The 16,496-nt window shown below is 52.8% G+C and overlaps 1 protein-coding gene across 1 annotated transcript; it reads left to right on the top strand.

The window, feature by feature from the left end:
* The first annotated feature begins 1,280 nt into the window (after positions 1–1,280).
* On the top strand, positions 1,281–7,505 carry Myl3 (myosin light chain 3). The gene is made up of 7 exons (XM_006975522.4): positions 1,281–1,515; positions 3,515–3,542; positions 3,669–3,818; positions 5,067–5,240; positions 6,831–6,908; positions 7,137–7,176; positions 7,302–7,505. The coding sequence occupies exons 1-6, from the start codon at positions 1,360–1,362 to the stop codon at positions 7,163–7,165; spliced, it is 615 nt and encodes a 204-aa protein (XP_006975584.1). The 5' UTR covers positions 1,281–1,359; the 3' UTR covers positions 7,166–7,176; positions 7,302–7,505.
* Positions 7,506–16,496: the final 8,991 nt, after the last annotated feature.

Genomic DNA, 16,496 nt, shown 5'->3' on the forward strand with positions numbered 1-16,496 from the left:
GCTGTGCTATGTCATAGCCATCTGCCACGGGCAGGGGACCAAGGGAGTGGTTCCAGGGGCTGGACACTGTTGCTTGCGCCCTGGGGGGTGAACCTTTGGAGTAGGCATTGAGGGGTAAGAGTCTTCGATTGGCGCCCAGGGGCAAACCTTGCCCAGCACCTTGGGGTCCCTCAGAGATGCAGGATCCCCTGGAGCAGAAGGAAGCATGGGATAATGGGAAGAGTGGCAGCAGGAAGCTTCAGAGGGGGCAAATGGAGGGGCAAGCAGGGAGAGACAGAAGGTACAGTGGGAACTAGGGGTGAGCAAGAGGCTGGACCCTGGAGTATGTGGGGGAAGATGGACACTGGGCATCATAGGGAGGGCAGAGAGAAGCAAAGGGTGTGAAACTTGAGACACTAGTCTCGGGTTGGCAGGAGCTGTAAAAGGAGCCGTTGAACTAGCATGGAGGACAGTCCTCGGGGGAGCACCACCCTTTCTGCTTGCGCTGGGGGTGTTCCTGGAGACCCTGGGACCCTGGGACTGGGCTGTAGCTGTCTGCTGTAGCTAGACACTCATACGCCAGTACATCTAAACAACCAGACACAAACACACAGGGGTCCCATCACAGACACATGTGAACGTGAACACCTGGAAACAGACCCACAAAGACAAGACATAGACCCTTCTCCCAGACCCAGCCTGGCACTCACAGACCCTGGCACGGAGGCACCCTGACAACATATACAAATGTCCAGAGACCTCCCACCACCCACACGGCCTGGGATCCCCTACCTGGAAAGAGGCCTGGACAGAGATCCACATCTACCCCCACCCCTTGCTCTTGAACACAGGACCTGGGATGCTCAGGTGCAGTTTAACTCAAGAGTGCCCCTCAGGACATTGTAGCCTCTACCATGGTGCAAAGCATGCAACTCACACTTTTCTAACCTTTACCTGTCCAAAACTTATTGGTCTGCAGAAGAGTAGCTCCGTGTGTGTGTGTGTGTGTGTGTGTGTGTGTGTGTGTGTGTGTGTGTGTGTGTGTGAGTCTGTCTGTCTGTGTCTGTGTGCTCAGAGCACAGGCTGAGCAATGGCCTCTGTCTCCCTCTCCCTCCCTCTCCCCAACAGGTGACTGGGGGAATGGTGCACCCTCCCCTCCCCTCCCCATTCCTGGGCCTGAACAATGCCCTCTCCAGGACCCAAAATAGCCCCTTGAGCAGAGCCAATGCCCTTTTATGGCCCTGTCCCTATTGTGCATGGTAGGGGTGGGGCTGGGGTCATGAGGTATATGGGTAAGATAAAGCTCAGGGTGGCAGAAGACTCACCTACCCTACTCTCTCCATCCTCCCTCCTTCCCACCTCTCTGTGATTACAGCTCCGATGGCCCCCAAAAAGCCAGAGCCCAAGAAGGATGACGCCAAGGCCGCTGCCCCCAAAGCAGCTCCAGCCCCTGCGGCTGCACCCGCAGCTGCACCTGCGGCTGCACCTGAGCCTGAGCGCCCCAAGGAAGCAGAGTTTGATGCTTCCAAGGTTAAGGTGAGTGAGGGAGCTGCATTGTAGCAGGAGGGACCGAGCCCGATGAGTGAATCTCAGAGTGGGACCTGCCACGGCGGATAAGGCCCTAGACGCTGGCCGTTTCTGTGCAGAGGTTAAACGGGACCTGCTTGTTTCAGACATCTGCAGGACCGAAGGGGGAGGAGGATGGTGGTCAGACAGCTGGTGAGACTCCCCTGAGGCTGCCGAGAGGCCCCTGCGCTTTAAGAGTAGAGTCTGGACCGGGCATGGTTTTTGGTGACTATGAAAACCGACTCCCCTGGTTCTTCTCTCTGGATTACATCTTTAGGAAATCCTGGAGCCAGCTGTCCCCCATCAAACAGGGCTCTTCCTTCTCTGGCTGCAGGGGTCTCAAGTCCATACCAAGCATCCTTAGGTGGAGTAGTGGGTAAGGGAAACCAGGGCCTTGCCCAGGCTGGGTGACACTCACTCCTGCCAAGATCACCAAGCCCACCGCGGGCGGAACCCTCCTGGGCTTCACTCTTAACTGGGAAAACGGAGGAACGGGCTGGAAAGGGAGGCTCTGAAAGTCGTGCAGGAAGCTGGCCGTGGAGCACGACTAAGCGGCACCAGGCCTTTCCTGGCCCAGTTGTCTTGCCCAGAATCTAAACTGGGAGAGCGAGCCATGCCCGCCACCTGTGGCATCCGCATAGCAGCACGCAGCCTGCGTCCTGTTCTCAGCTGGCCAGCAGCCACTGCCTCTCTGGCCGCCTCTGCAGGGGCCTGTGGACTCCTTTCCACCCACACACATCCACCGAGCCCTGAACCACTGCTACAGGGCCTCCATCTGGTCATGTACCCTTCCCAGGGGCACCTGCCTGTGTTCATTGGGTTTGTATCCCAGCTCAATTCCGTCTCAGCTGCTCTGATCCTTTGTTTCCTCAACTGTGAAATGGGATGATGAGCCCCACTTGTAAGACCACTGTACCCTAGAATTGGCTCTCTGTTCCTCTGCCACCCTTAGGCCCCTTTATGTGTCCCTGAGGATGCCTTGTAAGGCCCCAGCAGCCACCTTGAGACCCATAGTGGCATTATCCAGGCATGAGGTTGGCACAAATTTATGCCTCAAAAGAGGGGGATGCAAAGGCCCCCTTCTCTGTCTTTCTCTCTCTCCAGTTGGCAGAGAAGGACAGACAGAGCCCTTTCCAGAGGCCAGGGAGCCTTGTCTCCCCAGGTTTTCCCACAGAGAGCTCCCAGAGCCGGGATGTGGTTTTTCTCAATACCACAGGTTGAGCCTCAAATCGGAGGGTCACCCCCAGCAGGTGACAGGGATGGGGTGTCCTTCTGCACTGTGCTGTGCACTATGGAGGTTGTGGGGGACTCTCAGGAGCCAGTCATACCCTCTTCCCCAGGCTCCATTCGCTGGTGTGACCTTGACTTTGGGGAGAGTGACAGCAGTGATAAAAATAGACTGGAAACCGATGAGGAGGGGGCTACTGGGTCCCGGGAGGCCTCCTGACCTCAGGGTGGCCCCATTATGTCACCAGAAAGCTACATAGCCCTATATGTGCTGGAGTGGGGGAGCCACCTTGGGGCCACAGGCAAAATGTAAAGGGTAGATACAGGAGGGCTTTGTGGATGAGTGTCCAGCCTTGAGGGCCCCAAGGGGATCTGTGAGAGATAGACACACATATGTGCACAAGCATTCGCACTTGATTACCCACACACATGCTTCCCTGCTGACACAGCCTCTGGCCCGAAGCCGTGTGCTTGCTCCTCCCCTCACAGTCAGCTTGGTCAGGCCTGTGACATTGAGCATAGACTCCGTGGCCTGACTGATATTACAATCTGATTACACATAGGTTGGACAGATGTGTGTGTAGTTGCTGCAGCTGCAGGAGGGTGTCTGGGTAGACGGCATGAGGTCCTAGGAGGTAGAGGCTGTGCTGTTGCTATGACGACAGGCTGGCACAGCCAAGGGCCTGAGACCTAGGTGGCCCATGATGACCCAAAAGTACCCCATCTTTGGACTTCTTTGCAGATCGAATTCACGCCTGAACAGATTGAAGGTGAGCAGAGTCCTGAGCCCAGGGAGTGGTAGGGGTGGACCAGGGGTTCCCAATTCAAACCAGTGGGGTGGGGAGGGTGGTGGGGCCCCCCAGAGAGAACCCAGAGCTCACTGCCCTTTCCCACAGAGTTCAAGGAAGCCTTTCTGCTGTTTGACCGCACACCCAAGGGAGAGATGAAGATCACGTATGGGCAGTGTGGGGATGTCCTGCGGGCTCTGGGTCAGAATCCTACCCAGGCAGAGGTGCTCCGTGTCCTGGGGAAGCCCAAACAGGAAGGTAGTACACCCTGCCTGTTAGTGCCAGGCCCAGGGGAGACTGCCAGGGTGGGTGGCTATCTGGTATCATGGGAACCTCACTGACCTGCTTCCTGATTTTCTCCTGCTGTTGGGATGAGGATGTAAGGCTGGCTACCGGGTCATGGTGATGAGAGACAAGCATGATGGGCATTCTGGATCTTTCCTGGCCATGGGGATGGACCCTTGTACTACCCGGGATCCATACTGGTGCAGGGTCTGTCAGGGGACATGGGTGCTTGTTTTTCCCCGATTCTAGCCTCCTCAGCATCCCTTTGTGGGTCTTTGTCAACTTCCCTCACCTTGGCTGCTTGCTTTGACTCAAAGAATGACACCCAGGCCCACATCATAGGTCCAGGGAAGGCCTCTGTTGGGCTCAGCTGTGTCCACAGGGGGTGGGCAGGGTAAGGTCTATAAGAAATGAAACCTGACACGGCAATATAGGCCAACAAACCCAACAATCAAGAGTTTGAGGTAGATGAATCACCGTGACTTGGAAGCCAGTCTAGGCTACACAGTTCCAGGATAGCCTGGGTTACAGAGTGAGACCATATCTCAAAAAGGGGGAGGGGTGCTGGGGATGTTGTTCAGTTGGTAGAATACTTGCCTAGCTTACTTGAAGCCCTGGGTCTGATCTCTGGTACTACATAAACAGTTCAGGGTGGTACATGTTCAAAGTCTAAAATATAAAGATGTTGTAGTGCATACCTCTAATCCCAACACTGGGGAGGTAAAGGCAAGGGAATGGCCATAAATTTGAGGCCAGCCTGGTCTACATGGTAAGTTTCAGAGTGGCCTGAGATATGTAGTAAGATCCTGGAGGGAGAGGGAGAGAGAGACAGAGGCAGACAGAGACAGAGAGAAGAGAGAAGAGAGAAGAGAGAAGAGAGAAGAGGGAAGAGAGAGAGAGAGAGAGAGAGAGAGAGAGAGAGAGAGAGAGAGAGAGAGAGAGAGAGAGAGAGAGAGAGAGAAGACAGAGACAGAGAGAGGAGTAGAGAACAGAGCCCACCTTGAACCCCACTAACCCCACTTGGGATGGCAAAGGTCTGTGTAAACCAAGTGTTTGTCAGTAGATTGCCAAGTGCCTTGTGGTGGTGACACAGTTTGTGCACAGCACATACATCAGAGTGCGCAGGAACCACGGGAGCGGGACGGCCCCTCAGCGTCAGGCTCAGGGGAAGGCTGTACCTGTCCATCCTCTCACCTGAGACTTGGGGCCATCTGTCTGCAGACCTCAATTCCAAGATGATGGACTTCGAAACGTTCCTGCCCATGCTCCAGCACATCTCCAAGAACAAGGACACCGGCACGTACGAGGACTTTGTGGAGGGCCTGCGGGTCTTCGACAAGGAGGGCAACGGCACAGTGATGGGCGCAGAGCTCCGCCACGTGCTGGCTACGCTGGGTGAGGGCAGCCTCCTCCTCCACCATCTCCTCCTCTGGGGAATCCTGGGGAAAACCCTTGCATCACCCGCCCCTGGGCCTGTGTCTCATTCGTGACATTGAAACAGAATGACGGTCAAGGTGCCTCAACGGCAAGAGGTAGAAATAGCATCTAGATGTGGCTGAAGGAAAGCTAGAAGAAACAGCGAGGGTGGGCACAGCTCTGGAGACAGGGCGGGAAGGCAGTCTGGGATAGTCCTGATGTTCATTGTTCTTTGTGGCCAAGGAGGTGACATACCTGTGACATCTGTGGGCCCTAGGTACCACCCACTGTCTTCACCACCATCAGGTACCTGGGCACCTAACTCCTCAAAGTGACTTTTTCATGCAGAAAGCATTTATTGAACAACTGCTGTGTTCAGCCCTATGCTGGTCTTAGGGTTTGCACATATGTGTGCGTGTGCGTGTGTGTGCGTGTGTGTGTGTGTGTGTGTGTGTATGTGTGTGTATGTGTGTGTGTGCGTGTGTGCGTGCGTACGTGTGTGTGTGTAGAGTGTGGGGGGTCACCACAGTTGGTACTTTGCCAGTGAACAGGACAGAACAGTCAGAAAGTGCCAGACTTCAGCTAGGAATGTGGCTGCCTGGGATCCTGGGTTGGATCCTCAGCACTGGCATGTGCTTGTACTCCCAGCACTTGGGAGATGGAACCAGACAGGTCAAGATCACTCCTAGTCATAGCCAGTTTGAGGCTAGCTTGTGATACCTGAGATCCTATCTCAAATAAATAAGAGGAAGAAAGAAAATTTTAAAAAAAGAAGAAGCCGGGCGTTGGTGGCGCACGCCTTTAATCCCAGCACTCGGGAGGCAGAGGCAGGCGGATCTTTGTGAGTTCGAGGCCAGCCTGGGCTACCAAGTGAGTTCCAGGAAAGGCGCAAAGCTACACAGAGAAACCCTGTCTCGAAAAACCAAAAAAAAAAAAAAAAAAAAAAAAAAAAAAAAAAGAAGAAAATTTGGGGCTGGAGAGATGGCTTAGTGGTTAAGAGCACTGGCTGCTCTTCCAGAGGACCTGGGTTTGATTGCCAGCACCCACATGGCAGCTCACAACTGTCTGTAACTCCAGGGGAATCTCACACCTTGACACAGACATACATGCAAGCAAAACACCAATGCGTGTGTGTGCACACGCGCACGCATACACACACATATGCACACACACATGCACACACACACACACATGCAAAGAAAAGAGAAATTTCAGACTGTCTGTGGAGCAAGGAGAAGTCTCTGTCCCTTCCATGGACCCTTCTACCAGTCTCAAAGGGTTACCCCCAAGAGACTGCTATGGTGGGGGGGGACTCCTGCAAACCCAGCAGGGACAGAGGACAGTATGTGCGTGAAGATGCCTAGGCTCAGAGGGCCCAAGTCTCCATCTCAAGGTCAAGGTCACTCACTTCTTGACCTATGATTGGTTGTTCTGGGCTTGGAAACAGGGGTGGTGGCTGTCCATGACCTTGGGAGCGATGCTGGTGGCAAACCTACCATCCAGAGGGCTTCAACGGGCTCCCCCGTCAGTTAGCCTCTGGGTGGTGGGACTTACCTCCATCCCTGCCAGGTGAGCGACTGACTGAAGATGAGGTGGAGAAATTGATGGCGGGTCAAGAAGACTCCAACGGCTGCATCAACTATGAAGGTGAGCTCAGCAGGATGGGGGTTTCCTGGGGAGAAGGCAGGGGGATGACCCAGCTCATCAGGTGGCAGTCAGAGGTATAGGGACGCAGTTCAGCTGGGTTAGGAAACTTCTGGGGAGCAGTCATGGAGACTCAGCAAAGCAGGGTCTTCTGGGGAGGGGTCATGTACCCAGCTCCACCCCTGGCTGCCCCCCGGGAATCCCAGCCACTCCTTTCCCCTTTCTTTCCAGCATTTGTGAAGCACATCATGGCCAGCTGAGCTGCTCACAGGTGAGACGTCATTCTTTAACACTCACGCTGCTGTCCCCCACCCCATCCCCGCCAACCCCAACTCTCGGTGGGTGTTCTGCTGTCATGATCCAGCCTTTCTTCCATAACCTGTGGCTGCCTTTCAGGAAGCCCAGGGCAGGCCAAGCTGGGGACATCGCGTCTCCCAACCGTGATGCCGACACCAGGTCCGGAGCTTCTGGAAGGAAGGGCGTGAGCCAGACCATGTGCCTTTTCTGGCTCCTGTTGGGATGTGCTTGCCTACCTGTGACGGCCCTTTCTGTCTCCACCCACGGCCTCATGAATAAATGATTTCCTTCCTTCCTCTCTCACCCTCCATCCTTCCCCTTCTTTCTTTCCATCCTCTCCATTGCTCTCTAGCTCACTTCCGCTCGTCCTAAGCTAGAGGAAGCCTCGCTGCCCTTCCTTTGGAGGCTGCAGTCATGCGGGCCCACTCAACACAAGGATCCCACCAGGACCACGAGCACACTGTCTGAACAATGAACTAACTACAGGCCAGCGGCCCTGAGCCATCCGAGTCACTGAAGCCAGAGCTCAGGCCCAGTGGGGGGAGTGGCCTGGCCTGGTCACAGTCGGAATGCAGGGCAGGGCAAGAGCTGACTTCGTCCCCAGGCTGTCCGATTTGAAGGACCATCAGCCACAGACTTGACTCTGATGGAGAAACTGAGGTGTTCTGCCCTAGGAAAAAGGCAGGGGCCTTGTTGGGGTGATACGTGATCATCAGTGGGTCCCTTGGCCCCAGTTTCTCAGTGGAAGTCATGGCTGTGGGGCTCCATAGGCACAACAAGAGGAGGTGGCCCTCATAGGTTTGGTCGGGAGGAAAAACAATGCCCCATGGAGAGGTGCAAGGCCTGGAGGCTGGGAATGGAGGGGTCAGAGGGAGATTGGACGTACAGGGTAGGAAAGCCCACAGCACCAGAGGTATGCAGGAGCTCAGGACAGCCTCATCAAGGCTCATTTTCATGGCCTGTTGTGTGTCTGCATACCAAGTCCAGATTGTGTGTTCTAGAGCAAGCTCTAAGGCCGTGCAAGCCAGGCCTCCTGGGGGTATTGGTGTGACAGCAGTGGAGTCTGAGTGTGTAAGGATTGTGAGGATATATATAGATATGTGTATAAGGGTGTTTGTGTATGTGAGAGGGTGTCAGTGTGTCACAGAAGTCCGTTGCTGCTTCTGATTTTAACCCTTCAGTGTGTTAAACTAGTTAACTTTTCACTGAGCACTTGCTGTGTGTCAGGCGCTGTTCCAGGCACTAGGGACATAGTGCTAGAGAGAGCAAGCAGTACAGGGCTCTGTGTGGGGAGCCCACACAGCAGACAGATGCCAGACCTGCTGGGGATCAAATAGCAAGGAGGCTGAGGGTGCCCTGAGAGCAGGGAAAGAGCCAGAAGTGTGTGTGCGTGTGTGAGCACGTGTGTGCACGTGTGTGCACGTGTGAGCACGTGTGAGCACGTGTGAGCAAACGTGGCCCCATAGTGACTCAAGTGGGTGGCGAGGGGCAGGAGGGACGGAGCTGGGAGCTGGGTGGCTTGTAAATAATGAGGTCAGACATTATATGAGAGGACAGAGTGTGACAAAGATTTGAAGGCCAGGAGCTAATACTCAGAGTGTGGAAAGAACTCACATAAATCACCCCTTTGGAAACAATCTGATTAAAGACTGGGCAAAGGACCTGAGCAAACAACTCTAAAGAAGATGGACACAAGCAGGCATGGCGGCACATGACCTTACCCCAGCACTCGGGAGAAAGAGATCGGTGGATCTCTGTGAGTTTGAGGCCAGCCAGGCCCACATAGTAAGACTCTCTCTTGGAGAAAAAAAGGAAAGAGGGACGTGGGGCTGGGCGTAGAGCTCAGTGGTAGAGTGCTTCTATAAGGCCCAAGGTTCAATCTCTAGTACCAAAATAAAGATTAAAATTAAATTTAAAAAAGATACATGTAGCTAGAGTTTTCCTGCCTTGCCCACAGTCAGGACAAATCTTTGTCTCCCACCAGTCCCACAGCAGCTCAGACCCAACCAAGTAAACACAGAGACTTATATTGCTTCAAACTGTATGGCCATGGCAGGCTTCTTGCTAACTGTTATTATAGCTTAAATTAATCCATTTCCATAAATCTATACCTTGCCACGTAGCTCGTGGCTTACCGGAGTCTTCACATGCTGCTTGTCATGGTGGCGGCTGGCAGTGACTCCTTCTGCCTTCCTGTTCTTTTATTTCTCCTCTCTGTTAGTCCTGCCTATACTTCCTGCCTAGCCATGGGCCGGTCAGTGTTTTATTCATTGACCAATCAGAGCAACTTGACATACAGACCATCACACAGCACAGCCAAGTGCAGACCATCTGCAGAGGTGCAGACACCTGCACTCAGGCCCGTGGTCCTAATCATCCTCTATGCGGACCTGCTGGGTAAAGTCACAAGGAACCCAAGAACGGGCTCCCACAGGACATACAGAACATCCCACAGCAGATACGCATTGGGGCTGGTGAGATGGCTCAGTAACTAAAGATGCCTGATGACCTGAGTTTGAGCCCTGGGACCCACGTGGTGGAAGGAGAGAAATGACCCCTGAAAGTTGTCCTCTGACCTCCACACATGTGCTGTGGTGTGTATGTACCACCCTCCGACACAAACAAATGTGATTTAAAAAATTAAAGATATTCAAATAGCCAGTCGACCAGCAAAAGGGCGCAGAGGATGGAACTTTTCACCCTAACCCACCCATGCTTGGCATCTGTTAGGCAATGGAATAGCATACACATGAAAAAAGATTTATTTATTTTTATCTTAGGTGTATGAGTGTTTCGTCTGTATGTATATGTGTGCACTGTGTGTATGCCTGGTAGCTAAGGAGGCCAAAAAAAGGGAGGGCATCAGATCCCCTGCAGCTGGAGTTACAGATGGTTGTGCTGGGAACTGAAAGGCATCTTATGCAGGAGCGGCAAGCGCCCGTCACCTCCCTCCAACCCCATTATATTCACATCCATTTATTTGTTAGTTTGTGTCAGAATACCACTCATCGTTAGAGTAAGGCAACTCAGAACTGTAATTCCAGCATTTGGAAGGTTGAGGCAGGAGGATTGCTATGGAGTTTGAGGCCAGCCTGGGTTACATAGTGGAATCATCTTAAAAACAAGAAGAAAACAAAAACAACTCCAAACCAGATCAAACAGAGCAAACAAATGAATACTAGACTGCACCAGCCACCCTCTGCAAGAGAAAGCAGTGTGTTAGTGAGGGTGCAGAGAAATGAGAACCTTGTGTATTAGTGGGAGGGTGAAATACTGCAGCTATTACAGCAAACAAAATAGCGTTCTTCAGTGTGGCTGAAGGACACACACACACACACACACACACACACACACACACACACACACACGAGGGTTATCACATGACACAATTCCAATTCTGAGTATATATTCTCTCAAATTAAGGACAGGATCTCAAATGTATAATCTACATCCACTTTTGGGGCAGCATTGTTCACAAGTAGCCCAAGCTGGAAACAACTCAGATGTGGACTGATGACAAAATGCAGTGTAAACATGCAAAGGAATAAAGCAGTACTGAGGATCAAACCCAGGGCCACACATTTGCTAGCCAAGCACCGTTCAATGGAACCACCCAGTCTTTTCTTTCTTTCTTTAAAAAATTTTTTTTTTTTAAATTTTATGTGCATTGGTGTTTTGCCTGCAAGTATGTCTGTGTGAGGGTGTCAGATCTCCCAGAACTGGAGTTACAGACAGTTGTGAGCTGTTGTGAGGGTGCTGGGAATTGAACCTGGATCTTCTAGAAGAGCAACCAGTGCTCTAAACCACTGAGTTGTCTCTCCAGCCCTTTCTTTCTTTCTTCCTTCCTTCCTTCCTTCCTTCCTTCCTTCCTTCCTTCCTTCCTTCCTTCCTTCCTTCCTTTCTTTCTTTCTTTCTTTCTTTCTCTTTCTTTCTTTCTTTCTTTCTTTCTTTCTTTTTTTAAAGATTTATTTATTTATTATGTATACAGAAGAGGGTGCCAGATCTCATTGCAGATGGTTGTGAGCCACCATATGGGTGCTGGGAATGAACTCAGGACCTCTGGAAGAGCAGTCGGTGTTCTTAACCTCTGAGCCATCTCTCCAGCCCCTTTCTTTCTTTTTTATTTTGTCTTTTTTTTTTTTTTCAGAGCTGAGGACCGAACCCAGGGCCTTGCACTTGCTAGACAAGTGCTCTACCACTGAGCTAAATCCCCAATCCCTCTTTCAAGACTTATTAGGTAGTCCTGGCTGTCCTCAAACTTGTGGTAATCCCCCTGTCTCTGCCTCCTCAGTACGGGGATTACAGGTGTGTGCCATCATACCTGACTTAGCTGGTCTTACAAGGAAGAGAATTCTGGCACATGGATGGACAATCCTGCACAGGACTGGGTTGGGTGGTCTTAGCATTTTCCTGTTGGTGGGGTCCACCTTGGGGAGGAGTCCCGAGCAGGAAATGAACTGCTTTTAATCAACCGGAGGCAAGAAGTGGCCCTGTTGCCAGGTTCCATGTCAGTCAGGGAGCTACATGTCCTGCTCCAAGAATGCCTGTCGCTCATCTGGTCCCTCTAGATTTCCTAGGTCTCCCCCACACCTGCCCCCGTCTCCATGAGTGCTCACCTTGGCTCGGTGGTGGGAGGGAGGAGGGAGCATCTGGCATGTTTCTCCATGACACAGCAGCCCCACCCCACTGGGCTTCTGGTGTAGATAGGTCAGGCAGGGCACCCTGGGGCTGTTGGAGGGAGGTTCTGGGGAAGTCAAGTCTGGTCTGGGGAGTGCATTAGTTACTGCTCTTCTTAATGCTGTGACAGAATGCCTGACAAATGTAACTTAAAGAAGGGAGGGTTGTTTCGGCTCACAGTTTGAGGGGACAGTCCACCATGGTGGGGAAGGTGTGGTGTCATCGTCATGAGGTGGCTAGTCATGTGTCACAGTCAGGAAACAGAGAGTTGAATGCCTGTGCTCTGTTCTCTTTCTCCTTTGTATTCAGTGTAGGACTCCAGCTCAGGGGAGGTGACACTCAGCTGCTGAGGTCACCCTTCACCTTGCTCAGCATCATCCAGTGCAGCTAGTTGTGAAGGCAGTGTGTGCATTTTGGCATGTTCGTTCGTGTGTGTGTGTGTGTGTGTGTGTGTGTGTGTGTGTGTGAGTGTGTACGTGTGCTTCTATGTTCACAAGTGTGCATGTCAGTGAGTGTATTCTTATACATTTGTATGTGTGGATGTCTGAGAACGTGTGTGCTCGTTTATCTGTGCATATGTACATGTGTGCTTGCCTGTGTGTGACTGTGCTCGTCTGTGTGTTTGTGGGTGGACGTGCTGGGGGGCTCTGCTGAGTCAGCCCTGGTGCTGGGCAGGCTGCATTGCCAGCCAGGCTGCGGCCTCCCCACAGTTGCATAAACACTGGTCCCAGCTCCCCCCTCAAGCAGGGTGGTCCAGTGTGGCCCTGTTGCTGGTAGGAAGGGATATAAAGGGAGAAGGATTTGTCCTGCCATCAGCCTGGCTCCCTGCAGGCCTCAAGTGTCAGGTCACGCACACCACAAGGCAGGGGTCTGCTCTGGGCTTTCCCTGCCTTAGGCCCTCATCTGGCCTGAGCTGGGACTCTGAGTCCTTCGGTGGCACAAGAGCTGCCTCTCCAGTTCTGATTCAGGCTGAACCAGGGGGTTGGCCGAGGGCAGGGTTCAGACTCCAGACAGGGCCAGATGGTCCCCATGAAGCTGTGGAACTTCGCTCAGAAGGTCCAGTGACAGTGAAAAGCCAAGAGTCCAATGGGCCGTTGGAACTCACATGTTTAGGAGCTGGAACTTGAATCCAAAGGACAGATAATTAGAGAAGCTGGGCCTGTGATGTCTCCCTGCTCTGATGTCCTACAGGGCCACCCATGGTTCTTGGCAAGCTTCCACATCCTGTGTTCTCTCTTTCAGACACCATTCCCAGGGACTTTAGGGACACCAGAGGGACATGGATTAGGTCACATAGTCACATGAAGCAGAGGTACAGGAAGGCCAGAATTCGGGCGGAAGAAGAGCGAAGTCGGGGTCTTGAAGAAGCTCAGCATTTTGTGGACATTTTCAGGGGCTATGGAAGGAATGGGTTGCCGACGTGAGAAACTGGCCTGCGGGGCTCAAAGCCGTCAGCCACAGGGGGAGGGGGCAGCAGAAAGCTGAAGGCCTGGAGAAGAGTCAGGGTGTGGCGTGAAAGGGTCCAAATAAAGGAATGTATGAAATTGAGGGGCGGGGAGGAGCCAACGGGGATTGGCAGCAGCCTGACAGCCCCTCCTGTTGCATAAGGGGTGCTCGGAGAGCCAGGCTGCTACGCTGTGCAAGGTCCCAAGGCCTGGGTGGGGGTGGTGAGGGTTTGCAAGAGGGGGCGGAAGTGTGCCTGCCTGGGGACAGAGTCAGCCCCACCTGGGGGAGCTGACCCACCTCAGAGAACAAGCTGAACACCCAGGTCTTGAACTCATGACCTTGCACAGAAGTGGCTCCTGGGGTTCCCTCCAGCTCCCTTCAAACAGCTCCTGCCCCGCCCTCACTCAAGTTTGGGGGTTATTTGTTCCCCACCCTCCCAAAGCCACACAAATTTGGGTTTGCCCAAATGCTGACAGAGCATGGCTGGAATGTGGAGTATGTGAGCGCCTACAGGCCACCCCCCCTCCCCGCCCCAAGCAGGCCCCTCCACTCTCAGCAGCCAGGGCCTCCTGGACTGAGAAAGGCCTAGACCGTCAGGGCTTCAAGGGCCCTTTCCAGCTCCCTCCTCTCCAGGTGGCTGGGATGCCAAGGGTGCTACTATTTTTGCATGCTCTAGTCCCTTTTCTGGTGTATAGGACTAGGTGCCTCTTGTATCCCTATATACACGGCCATCATATCCACAGAGCCTCAGGGTGTCTGAGCCTTTCAAAAGGGGTGGTGGAAATGGGAGGGGCCAGTGGGCAGCCTCCGGGCCCCAGAGATGGGGAAGATAGGGTAGGATGAGGATGGGATGGGGAGAGGACTCAGGTCTTGGCCAACTTCCTCCTCTTTCTTCCTCCCTTTCTTTTTTTCTTCCTTTCTTTCTCTTTTTCTTGCTTCAAGACAGGGTTTCTTGGGGCTGGAGATGGCTCAGAGGTTTAGAACACTGACTGTTCTTCCAGAGGTCCTGAGTTCAATTTCCAGCAACCACTTGGTGGCTCACAACCATCTGTAATGAGATCTGGTGCCCTCTTCTGGTGTGCAGGCATACATGTAGACAGAGCACTGTATACATAATAAATAAATAAATCTTAAAAAAAAAAAAAAAAAAAAAAAAAAAAGACAGTTTTGTGTAGCCCTGGCTGTCCTGGAACTTACTCCGTAGACCAGGCTAGTCTTGAATTCAAGAGAGTCACCTGCCTCTGCCTCCCAAGTACTGGGATTAAAGGTGTTCACCATCATGCCTGGCTTCCTTCTTCTTTATTTTGGTCCAGGTACAGAGTCCCCTCTCCCCCCTACTCCAGTAACCCAGGTTTCCTGTTCCTCGATCCTTCTGCCGCCTCGCTCCAACCCTGGTTTCCTTCCCTCCATCCCACAAGAGGCTGAGAAGCATTCTGAACTGCTCCAGATTGATCTCCTCAGCTCCCAAGCCACTGCAGATGGGTAGTGATCATCCCGTCCTGAGGGGTATGCAAGCAGAGAGGACGCATTTCCAGTCAAAGAGGCTGCAGAAGGGATTTTTGCCTTGGTGGGGGTTGAAAGCACTTGGTTTTTCTCAAATTTGTGGTCCCAACTTATCACAATACCCAAGAAAGTTCTCATGAGAAAAAAAAGTTTTATGCTGTATATTTTCTATGAAATTCAATTTATGCAGCTTTAAGGCTCAACTGTATGAGATCTCATCTCCTCCTCCTCCTCCTCCTCCTCCTCCTCCTCCTCCTCCTCCTCCTCCTCCTCCTTTTTTGAGACAAGGTCTCACTCCACAGCGGTGGCTGGCCTGGAGCTCATTATGTAGCTAAGGGTAGCCTTGACCTCCTGATCCTCCTGCCTCTACCTCCCAAGTACTGGGATCACAAGCAGGCACCGCCAAGCCTGGCCCCCTCCCTCCCCCCTCAACCTCTTGAAAATATTCTTTTGTTTACAAAACAATGGTGACAGTTGCTGGCAACCGCTGTGTTCTGTGTCTTCACTTGGCAAAGCACAACTTTCCAAGTCAGTTTTTAAGTTTTGAGGAAATTTGGGTAGAAGCCCTGGAACAGGGTGGATCTGTCCAAGGCTCTAGATGCTTTTGAATCAACCCATCAAGCCACCAATCAATCTGTCCATCCGTCCATACTTCTGTCATGTAGGCGCTGTTGCTCTCGTGATGACATTTTCATCTGGGATTGCGCATAGCCTAGACCATCAATGGGAAGTGTGGGTGGGGTCTTGACAGCGGCAGGGTAAATGAACCCCGGAAGGTACAGGTGAGATCAGGGCACACAGGAGAGGATGCCTCGCCTGAGCTCCCTTTGCAGGTGGGTTTGGGTCCTGACATTCTTGGTGTCACAGACGGATACCCATGTCTGTTTTCACCTCTGGGGCCTGTAGCTGAGGTGAGGAAGCTGATGACAGTCACTTCTCGTCCCTAGTGGGCCGCTGGAAAGGCACATAAAAAGGACGGTGCTAAGCCTGGGGAAATGAGCAGGTATCTGGGCTTCATTCCGCCTGGCCTGAGGGAGCTCTGAGCTAGGAGTTCCCATGAGTGTGATATGGCTAGTTGCCACAGCTCCAGGCTAACATATCCCTAGTCCTGGAGGGGGGTGCAGGGGGAGAGGAGCCTGTGTAAGGGCTCACTGGTGGCTGCTCTGGCTTAGAACCTCTGGCTCTGTGTCCCCAAGTCTCCACATCGAAAGGATCTCCAGGCCAGTTCTAGGGAGTGGAAATGTGGGCAGGTCCCGGGCTTCCACATTTTCTGTGGGCTCTCAGAACATACCAGGTCTATGTCATAGAGTGACTCCTACCGTCCTGAGTATCTCAGGATGTGTTCATAAAGTCTATACCTAGGTAGACATGCCTGGCTTCAGGGTCCATTGGGGGCAAGATGGCCCCCAAGTGTCCCACCTTTGAGAGTAACCAACAGACTCATTCCTCAGTACCCCACCTGAGCTTCTGCCTGGATCCCTCCCCAGGTAGAGCGCCCCTCCCCCACCAGCCTCCTCCACAGCCGCCTCCACCTCAAGTTCTTTGTAGAGGGGTCCAGACTAAGCCCACCTCCCACACCCCCTGGCGGCCAGATGGTAGCCCGTTCCGTTGTGTTTCCAGCCTTTCCATGTTGCGGGCCAGTGAATTAATAAGGAAAACTCCTCGGCT

The sequence above is a fragment of the Peromyscus maniculatus genome, chromosome 7, assembly GCF_049852395.1.
Source record: "Peromyscus maniculatus bairdii isolate BWxNUB_F1_BW_parent chromosome 7, HU_Pman_BW_mat_3.1, whole genome shotgun sequence".
NCBI lineage: Eukaryota > Metazoa > Chordata > Mammalia > Rodentia > Cricetidae > Peromyscus > Peromyscus maniculatus.